Source organism: Pan paniscus, chromosome 3 (assembly GCF_029289425.2).
Source record: "Pan paniscus chromosome 3, NHGRI_mPanPan1-v2.0_pri, whole genome shotgun sequence".
NCBI lineage: Eukaryota > Metazoa > Chordata > Mammalia > Primates > Hominidae > Pan > Pan paniscus.
This window is the reverse complement of record NC_073252.2, coordinates 100,792,349-100,810,250: the sequence shown is the minus strand read 5'-3', so window position 1 is coordinate 100,810,250 and position 17,902 is coordinate 100,792,349. Positions and strand designations below refer to the sequence as shown.

Below are 17,902 nucleotides of genomic sequence, written 5' to 3'. Positions count from 1 at the left end.
AATTTATTTTATGTTTGTTTTATTAATTTATTTGTGCATATTTAACCATCTACCATAATTTTTACCTTGTATCAACAGGATTCTTACTACAGATTTAATGACCTTAACTACAGATGGGTCTCTTTGGATAACTGGACCTATAGCAAAGAATTTAAAATCCCCTTTGAAATTAGGTATGTATGTTTGTGGGTGTATTTTTATTATTATTTGAACTTTTCTTCTTTTTCTATCTGGGCAAAAATGTTGTGTTTTGTTTGTTTGTTTTTTTGTTTGTATGTTTTGTTTTGTTTGTTTAGGTTACATATCTGAGAGTTAAGTAAGATGAAAGCCTTGTACTATAAAAGTGAATATATTATTTATGTTTTGTTTTGTATATGAGGATGGTGCTACTAATCAACAGTCACCGAATTGTGTCTTATGGAGTCATTTTTCCAGTGGTTATGCCCTATGTAGTGCTAACCAGCCATTGAGACTATGACCTTGACCTATACTATGTGGTGAAGCCAGGAGGTGAAGCACAGATACTGTTTTCAGTAATGTTCTGTTATTATAAGCAAATATTTCCATATGAGGTAGAATGTTACCCAAAGGTACACACTACTGCTAAATGAAAAAAAAAAATCCTTCTGTCCCTTTTATGTGATTTTTTTTTTTTGGTAATTATTTACTAGTCTTTTAAAGGGGGGAAAAGGCCAGAATATTGTTATCAATATCATGGAGTTACTGCTGTGCTCCAGGCTTTTATTTACAGATAATATTTAGAATATCTTTCATAATGGTTCTATTTCACCTTGAACTCAACATATCCAATTGATTTTCCCCCTTAAAACTAACTTTATATTGTAACAGCTTCATTGTTTTTCTTAATGTAACACCATTTTCCAATCTATGTCTAAGGTGCTTTGGGCTTATTACATCTTTTCTTCATCTTCCTGTGTTCAGTCTGTTCTGGGTCTTGCAAATTTTTGTTTAACATTTCTCTTGGTTTGGCCCCTTCCATCTCATTTCCATCTTTCCATCTTTGCCTAGAAGAGTGCCAGGAAAGAGGCCAAAGCTGCCTAATCAAATTTCTTGCTTTGTTCTTTTATTCTCCAATCTTTTCAATTTAGAAACATTAGATTAATCATCCCGAATATTGATTGTGCCAAGATAGGTATTCGTTCAAGAATAGCAAGTGTCTATTTTACTTGGCAAATCAAGTATAAACTTCTCACTTGTCTGTGAAAATACAGCTGAAAAATGTCTGTCCCTGTAACACTGCCCACACCTCTCTGCCCCTCGGATTTGTCCAGCTTTTTCCTCCTTAGCTCCCCAGCCCAAATTACACATATGAGTCAATTACCTAAAAGTAATTCATGCTGTCAGCACTTCCTTGTTTTGGTTTTGCTCTTTGCAGGGGTAAGGGGTTCCTGCAAAGAGCAAAGGGTATAAGGGGAGTAGAAATGCCTCCACCCAGTCATTTCTACCTAGTTTTAAAAAAAATACTTTATTGATATATAATTAACATATTGTACAATTCAGTCATTTAAGGTATATAATTCAATGGTTTTTAGTATACTTACAGTTACAAAACCATCACCACAATCAATTTTAGAACATTTTCCTCATCCCCCCACAAAAAGTTACACCCATTAGCAGTCATTTCCCATTGCCCACTCCTCCTGCCCCTGAATTCTTACCCCAGCCCTAGGAACCACTAATTTACTTTCTGTCCCTCTGGATTTCCTTGTTCTGGATACCTCATATAAATGGAATCATACAATATGTGGGCCTTTGTGACCGCCTCTTTCACTTAGCATAATAATGTTTTCAAAGTTCATCCATGTTGTAGCATGTATCAGTACTTCATTCCTTTTTATTGTTGAATAGTATTTTATTGTATGAATACAACACATTTTATTTATTCTTCTCTTCATTAAGTTCTTGTTTCCATTTTGAAATCTTTTCTTATGAGATAAACTCTGATAGCACTTGTAGTTGTTCAACAATATTGCCAGCCAGCCACCAAATGCCAACCAGATTGCAGACTCCTTAAGTACAGGCACTGTTATAGTTTCCTGTAAGGCTTAGCAGAGTGCTGGGTGCATAATATTCACTTATAGATGATAGTTTTCTAACGTGTTCTCTTAGACAGGGTCAGTAAATGTAGTTTGTGAGAACGTTTTATGTCTATTATTTAACTTGGTTCTCATTTTTTTTTTTTTTTTGAGACGGAATCTTGCAAGTGCAGTGGTGGGATATCCACTCACTGCAACCTCCGCCTCCTGGGTTCAAGTGATTCTCCTGCCTCAGCCTCCCTAGTAGCTTGGATTACAGGCACCCACCACCACGCCTGGCTAGTTTTTTGTAATTTTAGTAGAGACAGGGTTTCGCCATGTTGGCCAGGATGGTCTCGAACTCCTGACCTCAGGTGATCTGCCTGCCTAGGCTTCCCAAAGTGCTGGGATTACAGGCGTGAGCCACTGCTCCCGGCCTAACTTGGTTCTCATAATAGCTTTCTGAAGTATTAACTAGAAAAAGTCAATATATTTGGAAATTATAAGTTGTGCTCTTGGTTTTATGGTGATTTATTGATACATTATAGAGAAAGATAAGCTGGATCACTCAAAGGACGTAAGTATGTTTTAAAGCAGTACTTCTGAAAATGTCACTGGAAACTGCCTTTTAAGAACATATATTTTTTGTGGAATATTTATTTCTTTAGGCCTTAAATAATAAAAAAGAGACTTATCTAAGTTAATGCTTTACACATCTTGTTTTAAAAATCTTTTCTTTTTTTTAGCAAATGGCAAAAAGTAAATTTGATTCTTGAGGGAGTGGATACAGTTTCAAAAATCCTGTTCAATGAAGTCACTATTGGGGAAACAGACAATATGTTCAATAGATATGTAAGTATATAATGACATTAGGTTAAAAAAAAATTTATGTGTGTTTATGTTAATTGCTTTTGTGAGTAGAGAAAAGTAAATGCATAATTGGCCATGTGACAAATATGAGCTCATTAAAGCACTGGATGAGTTACTTGATTTCTCAGTTGCCACATTTGTGGAATAATGGAAACCTTACAAACCCCATGGGGTTAGTGTGGGGATTTAGTAAGCTAATTGTATAAAATGTTGGCAAGTTCTTGGCACATAGGAAGTGTTCAAAACATGCCAATCCCTCCTCTGCTGATACAGTTTCATTGGACAAATGATTTTAAAATAAAATGTCATTTCCTTTCTGGAATAGTTATATTAAGAGATTATATGCTGATCTTCCTTTCCTTTCAAAGGTAGACTTTTCAAAACAAAAATAACTCATTACTTAGAAATGCATGCTGTTCATACCGGAGAGGCAGGTTGTCATGAAGTGTCTAGGAAACCCTTGGCAGTTCAAGGCCACGTATAAGTAGACAGAGCAGACATTCCAGAGCTAAAGTTATTTTTTGCTCTATCCATTTCCCTAGGACCATCATTTTGCCAGGAAAAATAGAAGGAGAAGCCTAGAAACTTGGATTGGGTAGGAAAATATGCTTAGTTTTAACTAAAAGTGGGCAACTAAGTGATAGATACTACAGTGTTTCAGAGAAGTGTTCCCTCCTGCAAGGAGGCTAAACCTAGATCGGCGTTATATTATGTGTCTTTCATACAAAATGCCTTTATCTAAAATTTTACACACAAGACTACTTCCACATCATGGGTTTGTCTGATTGTTCCCTTTAACTTAGAGCTTTGATATTACCAACGTGGTCAGGGACGTGAACTCCATTGAGCTGCGTTTCCAGTCAGCGGTGTTGTATGCAGCACAGCAGAGCAAAGCTCACACTCGCTACCAGGTTCCCCCAGACTGCCCTCCACTTGTGCAGAAGGGTGAATGCCATGTCAACTTTGTTCGGAAGGTAATGGTCTCTCAAACAGGTCAGGTTTTATTTTTGAGGACGGGGTGTGCTGGCATATGAAATGCTTATTTGAAGACTCCCATGGCATTTCAGAAGTTAGGAATCTCTTTCCTGATCCCTTAGTGGGGTTTGAAAATTTGAAATAAGAACCAAAAGATTATTTGAAATATTGTGGAGAATCTTTATCTTTTTCTAAGTTTTCTTCCTGAAGCGTGTTCAGAACTTAGGTAACAGAAAAAGAAAGGAAAAGAAAAATATGTGGCTGATAATGGAACTTTACAAATTATTTTTTTAACATTTAAGTTTATCAAACTTTTCACCAGATTGTGAAAATGTATTAGTGATTCTTGTTTCTAGGAAGCCCTCTGCAAATATTAGTATATTTGATGATATGTTCTTGCATCTTACTGTCAGGTTCTCATAAAATCTAACAAAAAGATAACAAAGTCCACAAAAGTAATTATTTTTCTTAGAGTATGATTCCAGTCTAAGAGGACTTGGATCTATTTTACTACGTGATTGAATCAGTATTCTATGTGACATTTGGTTTTTTAATGTTTATTTCATTTTACTTCATATTTTAAAAATTTGAATTGTATAAACTGTACATAAAATTTATCACTTTAATAATTTTTAAGTGTACAGTTTAGTAGTGTTAAGTATATTTACATTAAGTAACCACAGAGCTTTCTCACCTTGCAAAACTGAAACTCTACCCATTACCCATTATATTATATTATACCCATTATTGTTTAAACAATAGCTCTCCATTTCCTTCTCCCCAGCCCCTTGCAACTAGCATTCTACTCTTTTCTTTTCTTTCTCTTTTTTTTTTTTTTTTTTTTTTGAGACTGGGTCACACTCTGTCGCCCAGGCTGGAGTACAGTGGTGCGATCACAACTCACCACAGCCTCCACCTTCTGGGCTCAAGCGATGCTCCCACCTAGGTCTCTTGAGTAGCTAGGACTACAGGCGAACACCACCATGCCCAGATAATTTGTGTATTTTTTTTGTAGAGACAGGATTTTGCCATGTTGCCCAGGCTGGTCTCTAACTCTAAGGCTCAAGCAATCTGCCCACTTTGGCCTCCCAAAGTGCCGGGATTACAGGTGTGAGCCACCATGCTTGGCCCATTCTACTCTTTTCTATGTGTTTGATTCCCCTAGAAATCTTATGTAAGTGGAATCATACAGTATTTGTCTTTTTGTGACTGACTTATTTCACTTAGCATAATTTCCTCATGATTCATCCATGTTGTAGCATGTGAGAGAATTTCTTTACATTTTAAGGCTGAATAACATACCATTCTATGCATATACCACATTTTGTTTATCCATTCATCCGTTGACGGACATTTAGGTTGCTTCCACCTTTTGACTATTGTGAATAATGCTGCTATGAACATGGGTGTACAAATATCTTTACATGACCCTTCTTTCAGTTCTTTTGGATATATTCCCAGAAATGGTATGGTTGGATCATATGGTAATTCTATTTTTAATTTTTTGATGGATTGAATTTATTTATTTATTTATTTATTTATTTGAGATGGAGTCTTGCTCTGTTGCTCAAGCTAGAGTGCAGTAGCGAGATCTCGGCTCACTGCAACCTCCGCCTCCCGTGTTAAAACAATTCTCTTGCCTCAGCCCCCTGAGTAGCTGGGATTCCACGCATGCACCGCCACACTTGGCTAATTTTTTAATTTTTAGTAGAGATGGAGTTTCGCCATGTTGGCCAGGCTGCTCTTGAACTCCTGACTTCAGGTGATCCACCCGCCTCGGCCTCCCAAAGTGTTGGGATTACAGGCGTGAGCCATGAAATTTAGTTTTAACAACAAATGTAATGATTGGGCTCATTGTGAAGATACTAAACATATTTTCCCAATACTCTTTAGGTAGAACTGTTACATTAGCTAATATGTTCTAATTAAATTAAGTGGCTCTTTTTCAGCTGGATTGATTTACTATTAAATTATGTTTCCTTAATATAAGTACTAGGATTAAAATTATACCTCCTCCTGTTTGATTCAACCTACCTAAACTTGTGTCAATGACCCATTGACCATTTGTTCAAATTACTGTAATAACAGCCTTAGAGTATTGCTTTGACAATTTTCAGTAGTCAAGTATTCCATGGAATATTTGTCTGCTTATAAGTCTGGATAAGATTTATCTTTTGATTCTTTTGCCTTTGGCTTCCAATGACACAGTGGTTTAAATGCTAGAGGTTGTACTTTTTCCCTCTCCCCTTCCTTTTTTTTTTTTTTTTTTTTTTTTGAGATGGAGTCTCACTCTGTTGCCCAGGCTGGAGTGCAGTGGCATGACCTCGGCTCACTGCAACCTCTGCCTCCCAGGTTCAAGTGATTCTCCTGCCTCAGCCTCCCGAGTAGCTGGGATTACAGGCGCCTGCCACCATGCCCGGCTAATTTTTGTATTTTTTTTTTTTTGAGACTGAGTCTTGCTCTGTTGCCCAGGCTGGAGTGCAGTGGCACAATCTCAGCTCACTGCAAGCTCCGCCTCCTGGGTTCACGCCATTCTTTTGCCTCAGCCTCCCAAGTAGCTAGGACTACAGGCGCCTGCCACCATGCCCGGCTAATTTTTGTAGTTTTAGTAGAGATGGGGTTTCACCATGTTGGCCAGGCTGCTCATGAACTCCTGACCTCAGGTGATCCACCCACCTTGGCCTCCCAAAGTGCTGGGATTACAGGCGTGAGCTACTGTGCTGGCTTCCCCTTCCATTTTTAACCTTTATCAAAACTGAAACTATCCTGGATCCTAATGTGAAAAGTTACTTTTCAAGTCATCAATAAAGATAATATAAATGTTATACATATATCCATATGCTATTTTGCTCCACCCTCTATTCAATTTGTGGCATTTAAAACATACTCTCAAGTTATCTAGATAGAACATAGCCCTTTGTCACTAACATCAGGAATCATATCCAGTTTTCTGCTATCACAATGTTTTGGACACTAACCTCTGGGTAGACTTCCAGAACAATTGCAAGTTGCATCTAGGTATTTCTGACTAGATTGACATGGTCCAGTGGGAAGACACCTGAGTTGGAGACCAAGTGAAGAGTCTTGGGTCTGAATTCTGGCTTTGTGAACATAGAATAACTTGAGGTATGCCCATCATTTGTACATGGAGCTAATCCCTGATATGAAGATATAGTGAAATAACAATGTAAATGCACTTTGCATGTTGTAAAGTGCTATACAACCATTCAAAAAGTAGAGTGGTGATATCTATTTTGGAGGCTTATTACTATAATTTCAGGTAATGAACAAGATGCTCAGCTTAGGTTATATGAAGTTAGTGGGGTCTTTACTTTAATCTCTTAATCCTGTTATCTTCATAAACTGAGACTGTACATCACCTCAGGACCACTATTGTACAAATTGATTGTAGAACATGTGTGTTTGAACAATATGAAATCTGATTGTAAAATGTGTGTTTGAACAATATGATCAGTGCACCCTGAAAAAGAACAGAATAACAGCGATTTTCAGGGAAGAAGGGAAGATAACCATAACGTCTGACTGCCTGTGGGGTCAGGCAGAATAGAGCCATATTTATCTTCTTGCAGAAAGCCTATAAACGGATGTGCAAGTAGGAGAAATATCGCTGAATTCTTTTCCCAGCAAGGAGTAACCCTGGGGAAGGAATGCATTCCTGGGGGTAGGTCTGTAGACGCCACCCTGGCAGTGTCTGTCTTATGTGGTTGAGATAAGGACTGAAATACACCCTGGTCTCCTGCAGTACCCTCAGGCTTACTAGGATTGGGAAATTCCAGCCTGGTAAATTCTAGTCAGACTGATTCTCTGCTCTCGAACCCTGTTTCCTGTTAAGATGCTTATCAAGACAATGTTTGCACAGCAGGACATAGACCCTCATCAGTAATTCTAATTTTGCCTTGCCTTGTGATCTTTATTGCCCTTTGAAGCATGTGATCTTTGTGACTTACTCCCTGTTTGTACACCCCTTCCCCTGTTAAAATCCCTAATAAAAACTTGCTGGTTTTGTGGCTTGGGGTCGTCATCACGGTCCTACCAATATGTGATGTCATCCCCAGAGGCCCAGCTGTAAAATTTCTCTCTTTGTACTCTTTCTGTTTATTTCTCAGACTGGCCGACACTTAGGGAAAATAGAAAAGAACCTATGTTGAAATATTGGGGGCTGGTTCCCCTGATACTCTCTTTCACCAGTTCTTTGAACCTCCACTTTCCCTGTAGCAAACTAAGTCCCCTATTGTCTCTGCTTCCTTTTCTGTCCAGAATGGATAGTGGGACTCATCACTTCTGCTACCCTCTTACCAATGTTTGATGCCATCTTCCTTGTTTTCCGTTTACATCTCTGGCCGTTCCTTGTAAGTCTCTTTATCCACATCCTTGTACTCCTAAAAGTTATATTATAGGGCCTTTCTCTGTTCTAGACTCTTTTCTCATTTTATACCCTCTCTAGGCCATCTCATTTTTCATTTCTTCCATAACAAATCTATTTGCCATTGTCTCCCAATATTGTGTCTTCCGTCCAACTTTTCTTCAATTCCAGACCTTACATTCAGATGCTTATTTAGCATCATCACTTGTCTGATTCACAGGGACCTAAAGCTCAGTATGCGCCACGCCGCACTTGTGATTTAAGTCCTTCTCCCAGGGTTCTGTCTCTTGCTGAATGGAATACTATCCACAACAGGTGCTCAAGCCAGAAACTTGAGTTTTTCTTGACACGTTTATCTCCTTTTTCTCTCTTCCAATCTATTGCTTAGTCCTCTTGATGATGTGAATAGTACCTCTTTAATAGCTCTTCAGTCTGTTCACATTTCATTTCTGCCACTATGTCTTGAGTTCAGTCATGCCTTGCATGAAATATTGCCTGGTTGCCTAACTGGCATCCCTGAAACTTCACTTGCCTTCCTCTAGTTAATCATTTACAGAGCAGCTAGAATGGTCTTTTCAGAAAAAAAATGATCACAGCACTGCTTTTCTTCAAACTCTTCAACAGCTTCTCATTGCCTTTAGGCCAGTGTCCATGGGTCTTAGCTCTGTCTGGCCCATGCTCACTTCTCCAGTCGTCTCCCTGCCTCTTCCCATTGTTCTCTCTTCAGCTTCTGGAATGCATCATACTGTCCTGCACCTCCAGACCTTTGCACATGCTGTTCCTTCTGAAAGGAGTGCTTCTGGGCCAGCACAGTGACTCATGACTGTAATCCCAGCACTTTGGCAGGCCAAGGCAGGTGGATCACTTGAGTTCAGGAGCTTAAGATCAGCTTGGACAACATGACAAAACCCCAAGTCTAAAAAAAAATACAAAAATTAGCCTGTAGTCCCTGCCACTCAGGAGGCTGAGGTGGGAGGAGCCTGGAGGTTGAGGCTGCAGTGAGCCAAGATTGTGTCACTATACTCCAGCCTGGGTGACAGAGTGAGACATCTCAAAAAAAAAAAAAAAGTTCCTGCTTGCCATTTGCCTGCTTACAGTGGATAAATGGTACTCACCCTTCAGGGTCTTTTTTTTTTTTTTTCAGGAAAACTCATCTTGATACCCATCCTCCTCAACCTCTCACTGTATGTTCCCTGCCTATTTCCATTGTAAAACTCATTATACTTGTAATTATTTATTCAATGCTTGAATTTCGTGCTTGACTGTGAGCGTTATAAGCAGAAGAGCTGCGTCTGTTGTGTATATTGAAGTACTCCCAGCCTGAAACATAGAAGGCACTTCATAAATACTTCTTGAAGAGGTTAAGAGTGATTTGTAGCTCTTAATGGGGAAAATAGTCTCCCTCATAAGATGTTGATTATTTTGCTCTCCTTCTTTTCCCTATCTCCAATGAAAAAATTACAAATAGATACTAAAATTCTCCCATAAATGTCCCCAAGATGGTTTTCATTCTGAATATGAGAATCTGGTGCTTAAGTGGTAAATTTAGACAGATGTGGATGCTATAAAGTAACTTTAGTTCTTTGTTTTTCTCCATAGTAAAAACAAATTTGTCTCTATCTTAGGTGAGTACAGAGCTAAGGAAATAATACCCAAATGACAACAGTTTGGCCAAATCTTCAGGTTCTATTTCACAAATGACTCCATCTAGAAGGATTTTAGTATTTCCTCTGGTGCTTGTTACTTTTTTTCCCCCCATAAAATGTATGACCCAAACTTATTCCTTTTTAAAAGCTGAACTTATAGCTTTACACATTTTAATTAACTGTTCTGAAAATATTTTTTTCTTTTAAGAAGTAGAAATTAGAAAACATTCTGTGTGAAAGGGATTTATTTTACAGAATTATTTCTTATTTTTGAATTTGAACTCTGTAACTTAATATGGAAGTTGAGTGTCATCAAGGGAGAGACAGGTACCCAGGTCAAATAAGATTGGATAAAATGTCTGCCTTGGCCACCTGTGTCAGGGGCTAAAGATCGAACTGATTGCTTTTGGGCTTCACATTCAGAAACAAGGACTTCTGAATTCATACCTGAGTTTGGCAAGTTTAGCCAGAGCTTTTTAAAACCTATTTATAAGTGTTTGTCTTTCAATATGTTTCCTCATTCTTTTTTTTTTTTTTTTTTTTGAGACTGAGTTTCACTCTTGTTGCCCAGGCTGGAGTGCAGTGGTGCGATCTCAACTCACCATAACCTCCGCCTCCCGGGTTCAAGCGATTCTCCTGCCTGAGCCTCTTGAGTAGCTGGGATTACAGGCGTACACCACCACACCCGACTAATTTTGTATTTTTAGTAGAGACGGGGTTTCTCCATGTTGGTCAGGCTGGTCTTGAACTCCCAACCTCAGATGATCCACCCGCCTCGGCCTCCCAAAGTGTTGATATTACATGCGTGAGCCACTGCGCCCGGCCTCCTCATTCTTTTTAATTATTACATGTAAGCACAATATTCTTTGTAGCTATTAGATTTAAATACAATGGTTAGGTTCAGAGATATTATAGAGAAATTTAAAGAGGAACTATTGAGTTGCTTCAATGTAGTAAGCATTTGAAGAATAAATGTACAACTCTTCATAGATTTTATGTTCTTAGAACATTTCTGCCAAATTTATCTGTTTCATAGGTTACGTGCAACATAGATATATTGGATATGTTGGATATTGTATTAGTTATCTATTGTGATGTAACAAATTATGCCAAAACTTATCAGCTTAAAACAACATTTATTGGTGAGAACACATGGACACATAGAGGGGAACAACACACCCTGGGGCCTGCCGGAAGGTGGAGGGTGGGAGGAGAGAGAAGATCAGGAAAAATAACTAATGGGTACTTAATTAGTTATTAATCCTGCTTAATAGCTGGATGATGAAATAATCTCTATGACAAACCCCCGTGACACAAGTTTACCTATATAACAAACCTGCGCTTGTACCCCTGAACTTAAAAGTTAAAAAAAGAAAATATGTGGACTATAGGTTTTCTGATTTCTAAAAAATAACATAAACAAAACATTTATTATGGTAGCTTCTGTTAGTTAGGAATCTGAGTTGAGTGTGGCTCAGCTGGGTGCCTCTGGCTTAAGGTCTCTCGTGAGGTTATAGTCAAGCTGTCAGCCACGGCTGCAGTTGTCTCAAGGCTTGGCTCAAGTTGACTCAAGGCTGAAGAGTCTGTTTCTGAGCTCACTTGTAGTTATTGGCAGACCTCAGATTGCCCATATGGGTCTCTCCGCAGAGCTGCCCCATGACACAGAGGCTGGCTTCCCTCTTGGCCAAGAGAGGGCATGAGAGAGTACTCAAAATTCAAGGCTTAGTCTCTTATAACCTAATTAATAAAATCACATCATTTCTGCTATATGCTGGTGGTTAGAAGTCATTCACTAGGTCACTTCAAAGGGGGGATCATTGTGGGCCACCTCAGAGGCTGTGTATGGTGGTTGGGGGGCACACACACAGTTTTGCACTAACTTGTGGTCCCCCCAAATTCATATGTTGAAGTCCTAACCCCTGGTATCTCAGAATGTAATCATATTTGGAGAAGGTCTTTAAGGGGTGATTAAGATAAAATGAGGCAGTTAGGGTGGGCCCTATTCCAATACAACTAGTGTCCTTTTAAGAAGGGGACATTTGGACAATGGAGAGAGACATCAGGGATGCCTAGCACAGAAAAAGACCATGTGAGGACACAGTGCAAACAGAGGAGATCGGCTTCAGGAGGAACCAAACCTGCTGATAGCTTGATCTTGGACTTCACTGTGAGAAAATACATTTCCATTGTTTAAACCACTTAGTTTGTGATACTTTGTTATGGCTGCCATAGCAAACTTATATACACATATGTAACATTTTTAAAGAAAATGTTTTTCATAATGTTTACATTTCACCATAATCAGAATATATCTTCTTTTTCTCCTTGAAATTGCAGGAGCAATGTTCCTTTAGTTGGGACTGGGGGCCTTCCTTTCCTACCCAGGGAATCTGGAAAGATGTTAGAATTGAAGCCTATAATATTTGTCACCTGAACTACTTCACATTTTCCCCAATATATGGTAAGCTGAAAGATGTGATTTTTTTTTCTTTTTGAGTCTTCTTGTTATAAAAATTGGGTTTATAATTGAAATACAGAGGTATGTTTTTCAGAGATTTAGAATTTAGAATTTCAGAGATTTAGAAATTGATTGTGGTACAATCAATTTATAAAAGTAAAAAATAGGTACAAACTGATTTTACATGAAAATTGACAATATAAAGCAGATATGTAGGTAGGTATCTTTTAGCATATTTTACAGAAAAAGGAAAAAATAAAATGGAAGAGCAGCTCCAAGTTTTCCTGAGGTAAGTATTCTTTCTTGAAAGAACTGGGCCTGCTGGCTGATGCTCCTTTTTGCTGCCTCTGTAGTCACTTTTAGTGTCAAATTCTTGCTTTGCTCACACCGTTAGACTGGCTTTCTGTCTCTGTACATTTTCTTCATAACCCGGAGCACTAACTACTCTGAGGGCCCTGACACAAGGGCCCTGACACAACAGCCTTGTGAAGAGTTAAAAATAAACTGGAAGGTAAACATGGCAAAAGAAAGATTTCTTTTCTTTTCTTTCTTTTTTTTTTTTTTTTTGAGATGGAGTTTCACTCTTGTTGCCCAGCCTGGAGTGCAGTGGCGCAATCTTGGCTCACTGCAGCCTCTGCCTCCCGGGTTCAAGCGATTTCCTGCCTCAGCCTCCTGAGTAGCTGTGATTACAGGCATGTGCCACCACACCCAGCTAATTTTGTATTTTTAGTAGAGATGGGGTTTCTCCATATTGGCCAGTCTCGAACTCCTGACCTCAGGTGATCTGCCCGCCTCAGCCTCCCAAAGTGCTGGGATTACAGGCGTAAGCCACTGCGCCTGGCCAAAAGAAATATTTCTAAGGTGAAAAATAGTACTTTTTAAGTTGAAGCAACTATTCAATATCAAGGAGCATTGAAATAGAACCTCAGAAATCTCACAGATGTCAGTGGATAAGTTAAAAGCTGGTTAAATATTTGTTGCTTTCTTTGCTCAGCACTGTTTATTTGATAAAAGAAATAGAGTAGGTACACTGATCCCTTCATGTGTGGGGAGGGGAGATACAAACAATTACCAAACAAAACAAATAACCTTCCAAGATAAGAGCCAGAAAATCAAAGATCAGTGAGGATTTGAGAAGTTAGGGAAATGAAGGATGAAGATGGAGGCAAGTGAGATCTTAAATGAGAGCATGCAATGCTCAGTGTAATCACACGGAGGCCTAACTAGATGAAATCAGTAAGACAGAATGTGGTGTGTCAGTTCAAGAGTTCTGTTATCTTGAGAGCCCTGGTGACCTTAGCTTGCTATTCAATTGAGCCAAATCTGTATTTTCTGAAGGCAGAAGATGAAAGCAAATGATAGATGCTTAGATTTGAGGAGGTTATTTGGTGCTGTTGGTATTTTTAAACTTTAAAAAGGCATTAAAAGATCTAATTTAAATTGCACATGTAAATGTGGCTGTGCTTATAATTCTCTAGTTTAGTGCTTCCCAAACTATTCTTCTGAGGTGTAATCCAACTAAAGATTTTCGCTACTAAAATCAAATAATGGTTTAATCTCCCTTCATCCCATGTTACCACCCATACGTTTTCTCAGGTATAAATAACAGAATCTGGTGTGAGAAGTGGTCTGAGCTGAGCGCAGTGGCTCATGCCTGTAATTCCAGCACTTTGGGAGGCCAAAGTGGGTGGATTCCCTGAGCCTAAGAGTTAGAGACCAACCTGGGCAACATGGCAAAATCCTATCTCTGACAAAAAATACAAAAAATACAAAAATTAGCCAGGCCTGGTGGCGTTCACCTGTAGTCCCAGCTACTCGAGAGGCTGAGGTGGCAGGATCGCTTGAGCTCAGGAGGTAGAGCTGCTGTGAGTTGTGATTGTACCACTGCACTCCAGCCTGGGTGATGGAGCGAGATGCTGTTTAAAAAAAAAAAAAAGTGGTCCGATTTAGCAAAAAGTTATTTATTTATTTTGAAGCTTAATCAGTATTTTGGGTGGTCTGCAAAATGCATTATAAGCTCTGGGTACCCTGATGCCTGAAAAAAATTTGAATAATACTGCTCTGGTTTAATTTACAATTTGAATATGAAACTAAACATTTCTTCCTGAGTTATTAGAGTTCACTTTATTAGTCACTAGTGACTGAATGAATTTTATATGAATTAATTTAAATGATGCTTAAAATTCAATTTAGATTCAGTGTAAACAGTTTCTCCTCTCAACTACATTGGTGAAGGTTAAATACATTTTTTAAATTGACACGTAATATTTGTACATATTTATGGGGTATGTGTGGTATTTTGTTACATGCATAGAATGTGTAATGATCAAGTCAAGGTAATTTGGGTATCTATCACCTCTAGTATTTATCATTTCTCTATGTTGGGAATATTTCAAGTCCTCTCTTCTAGCTATTTTGAAATATACAATACATGTTGTTAAGTATAGTCACACTATTATGCTGTCAAACATAGAACTTATTCCTTCTATTTAAATGCATGCTTGTACCCATTCATCAGCCTTTCTTCATTCCTCTCTGCCACTCATATACCCCTCCTAGCCTCTGGTCTCTATTATTTCACTCTCTACCTCCATGAGATCAACATTTTTACCTCCGACATGTGAGTGGCAAGATGCAAAATTTGTCTTTCTCTGTCTAATTTCACTTAACATAATGACCTCCAGTTCCATCCATGTTGCTGTGGAAGACATGATTTTATTCTTTTTTATCCATTCATCTGTTGATGGACACTTAGGTTGATTCTATATCTTTGCTATTGTGAATAGTGCTGCAGTAAACATGGGGTGCAAGTATCTTTTTGTTATACTGATTTCTTTTTCTGTGGATAGTTACCTATTAGTGGGATTCTTGGATTGTATGGTAATGGCTCTACTATTAGTTTCTTGAGAAATATAGTATTTCCATTGTGGCTGTACTCACTCATATTCCCACAACCGTGTATAAATGTTTCTTTCCTCTTCTCTGCATCCTCTCCAGCATCTATTATTTTTTGTCTTTTCAGTAATAGTCATTCTAACTGGAGTAAGATAGTATTTGTGGTTTTGATTTACAGTTCCCTGATGATTAGTGATGTTGACCATTTGTGCATATACCTGTTGGCCATTTGTATGTCTTCTTTAGAGAAATGTCTATTCATGTCCTTTGCCCAATTTTAAATGGGGTTATTTGCTTTTTTACTGTTCAATTGAGTTCCTTGTGTATTCCAGATATTAGTACCTTGTCAAATGAATAGTCTGCAAATATTTTCTCCCATTCAACAAGTTGTCTCTACGTTCTGTTGAATGCTTCCTTTGCTGTGAAGAAGCTTTCTAGTTTCATATAGTACTATTTGTCTATGTTTATGTTTGTTATCTTTGCTTTTGAGGTCTTAGCTATAAAAATCTTTGTCTAGATCGATGTCTTGAAATGCTTCTCGTATGTTTTCTTCTAGTAGTTTTATTGTTTCAGGTCTTATGTTTAAGTCTTTAATCCATCTTGAGTTGATTTTTATTTATGGTGAGAGATAAGAGTCCAGTTTCATTTTTCTGCTTATGGTTATCCAATTTTCCCCGCACCATTTATTGAAGAGGATTGAAGAGGGTATTCTTTCTCCAATGCATGTTCTCTGACCAAGATGCCTTTGTGAAAAATCAGTTAGTTATTAATAAGTGGATTTATTTCTGGGGTTTACACTCTGTTCCTTTGGTTTATGTGTCTGTTTTCAGGTAGTGTGATGCCTTCTTTTGACTCAGGATTGCTTTGGTTGTTTGAGCTCTTTTTTGGTTCCATATGAATTGTAGGATTTTTTTTCTATTTCTGTAAAAAGTGACTTTGGTATTTTGATAGTGATTGCATTGACTCTGTAGATTGCTTTGGGTAGTATGGTGGTCATTTTAATGATATTAATTCTTCCAACCCATGAGCATGGGATGTTTTTCGATTTGTTTGTGTGACCTCTTCAATTTATTTCATCAGACGTTTGTAGTTTTCCTTGTAGAGGTCTTTCACCTTTTTGGTTACATTTATTCCTAGGTATTTTATTTTTTGTAGCTATTGTAAATGGGATTGCCTTCTTGATTTCTTTCTCAGCTAGTTCATCATTGATGTGTAGAAACACTACTAATTTTTGTATGTTGACTTTGTGTCCTACAAATTTGCTGAATTTATTTATCAGATCTAAGAATTTTTTTATGAATCTTCCAAGTTTTTGCAGATGTAAGAGCATGTCATCTGCAAAGAGGAATAATTTTACTTCCTCTTTTCCAATTTGGTACCTTTTATGTTTTTCTCTTGCTTTATTGCCCTGGATAGGACTTCCAGCACTTTATTGGATAGGAGTGGTGAACGTGGGCATCTTTTTCCCATTCTAGTTCTTAGAGGAAAGACTTTCAGCTCCTCCTCATTTGGTGTGATGTTAGCTCTGGGTTTTTATATATGGCTTTTATTATGTTGAGGTATGCTCCTTCTATGACTAATTTGTTCATAGTTTTTATCATGAAGGGATATTGAATTTTATTAAATGCTTTTTCTGCATCTGTTGAGATGATCATCTGTTTTCTGTCTTTCATTCTGTTGATGTGATGTATCACGTTTATTGATTTGTGCAAATGTAAGATCCTTGCATCCCTGGGATAAATTCTACTTGCTCATGGTATATTATCTTTTTGATATACTGTTGGAGTTGGTTTGCTAGGATTTTGTTGAGGATCTTTGGATCCATGCTAATCAGGGATATTGAGCTATAGTTTTCTTTATTTTCTTTTCTTTCCTTTTTTATTTCTTGTTGCCTCTCTGTGTGGTTTTGATATTAGCGTGATGCTGACCTCTAGAACGAGTTAGAGAGAATTATCTACTCTTCAATTTTTGGAATAGTTTGTGTGGAATTGGTATTAGTTCTTCATTGTAACTTTGGTAAAATTTGGCAGTGAAGGCATCCAGTCCTGGATTTTTTTCTGTTGGAAGATTTTATTGCTGATTCAGTCTTGCTACTTATTATTAGTCGTTCAGGTTCACTGTTTCCTTCCTTCCTTCCTTCCTTCCTTCCTTCCTTCCTTTCTCTCTCTCTCTTTCTTTCTTTCTTTCCTTCCTTCCTTCCTTCCTTTCTTTTTCTTTTCTTTTCTTCCTTCCTTCCTTCCTTCCTTTCTTTTCTTTCTCTCTCTCTCTCTCTTTCTTTCTTCCTTTCTTTTTTCCTTTCCTTTCCTTTTCTGCCTTGCCTTGCCTTTTCCTTTTTCCTCCCTCTCTCCCTCCTTTCCTTTCTTTTCCTTTCCTTCCTGACAGGGCCTTGCTATGTTGCCCAGGCTGGTTTCCAACTCCTGTTCTTAAGCAATCCTCCTGCCTTGGCCTCCCAAAGTGTTGGAATTACATGAGCCACTGCGCCTGGCCTCTATTTTTTTGTCAGTCAGTATTGGCAGGTTGTATGTGTCCAGGAATTTACCTATTTCCTCTATGTTTTTCAGTTTGTTAGTGTATCATTCATAATAGTCTCTGGTGATCTGTTGTGTTTCTGTAGTATCAGTTGTAATGTATCCTTTCT

The 17,902-nt window shown here is 38.1% G+C and overlaps 1 protein-coding gene across 6 annotated transcripts in view; it reads left to right on the top strand.

Annotated features, from left to right (window-relative positions):
* The window catches only part of MANBA (mannosidase beta), a 129,515-nt gene that overhangs the window by 34,356 nt on the left and 77,257 nt on the right, over positions 1 to 17,902 (top strand). For 4 of the 6 annotated variants that reach the window (XM_003829957.6, XM_055111666.2, XM_055111668.2 and 1 more), the window contains 4 exons: positions 79 to 173; positions 2,783 to 2,888; positions 3,710 to 3,880; positions 12,249 to 12,372. In XM_003829957.6, the coding sequence (XP_003830005.3) occupies positions 79 to 173; positions 2,783 to 2,888; positions 3,710 to 3,880; positions 12,249 to 12,372 (496 nt within the window). The remainder of the gene's footprint in view (positions 1 to 78; positions 174 to 2,782; positions 2,889 to 3,709; positions 3,881 to 12,248; positions 12,373 to 17,902) is intronic. The other 2 variants (XM_003829958.6, XM_063603844.1) reach the window with 1 other exon arrangement.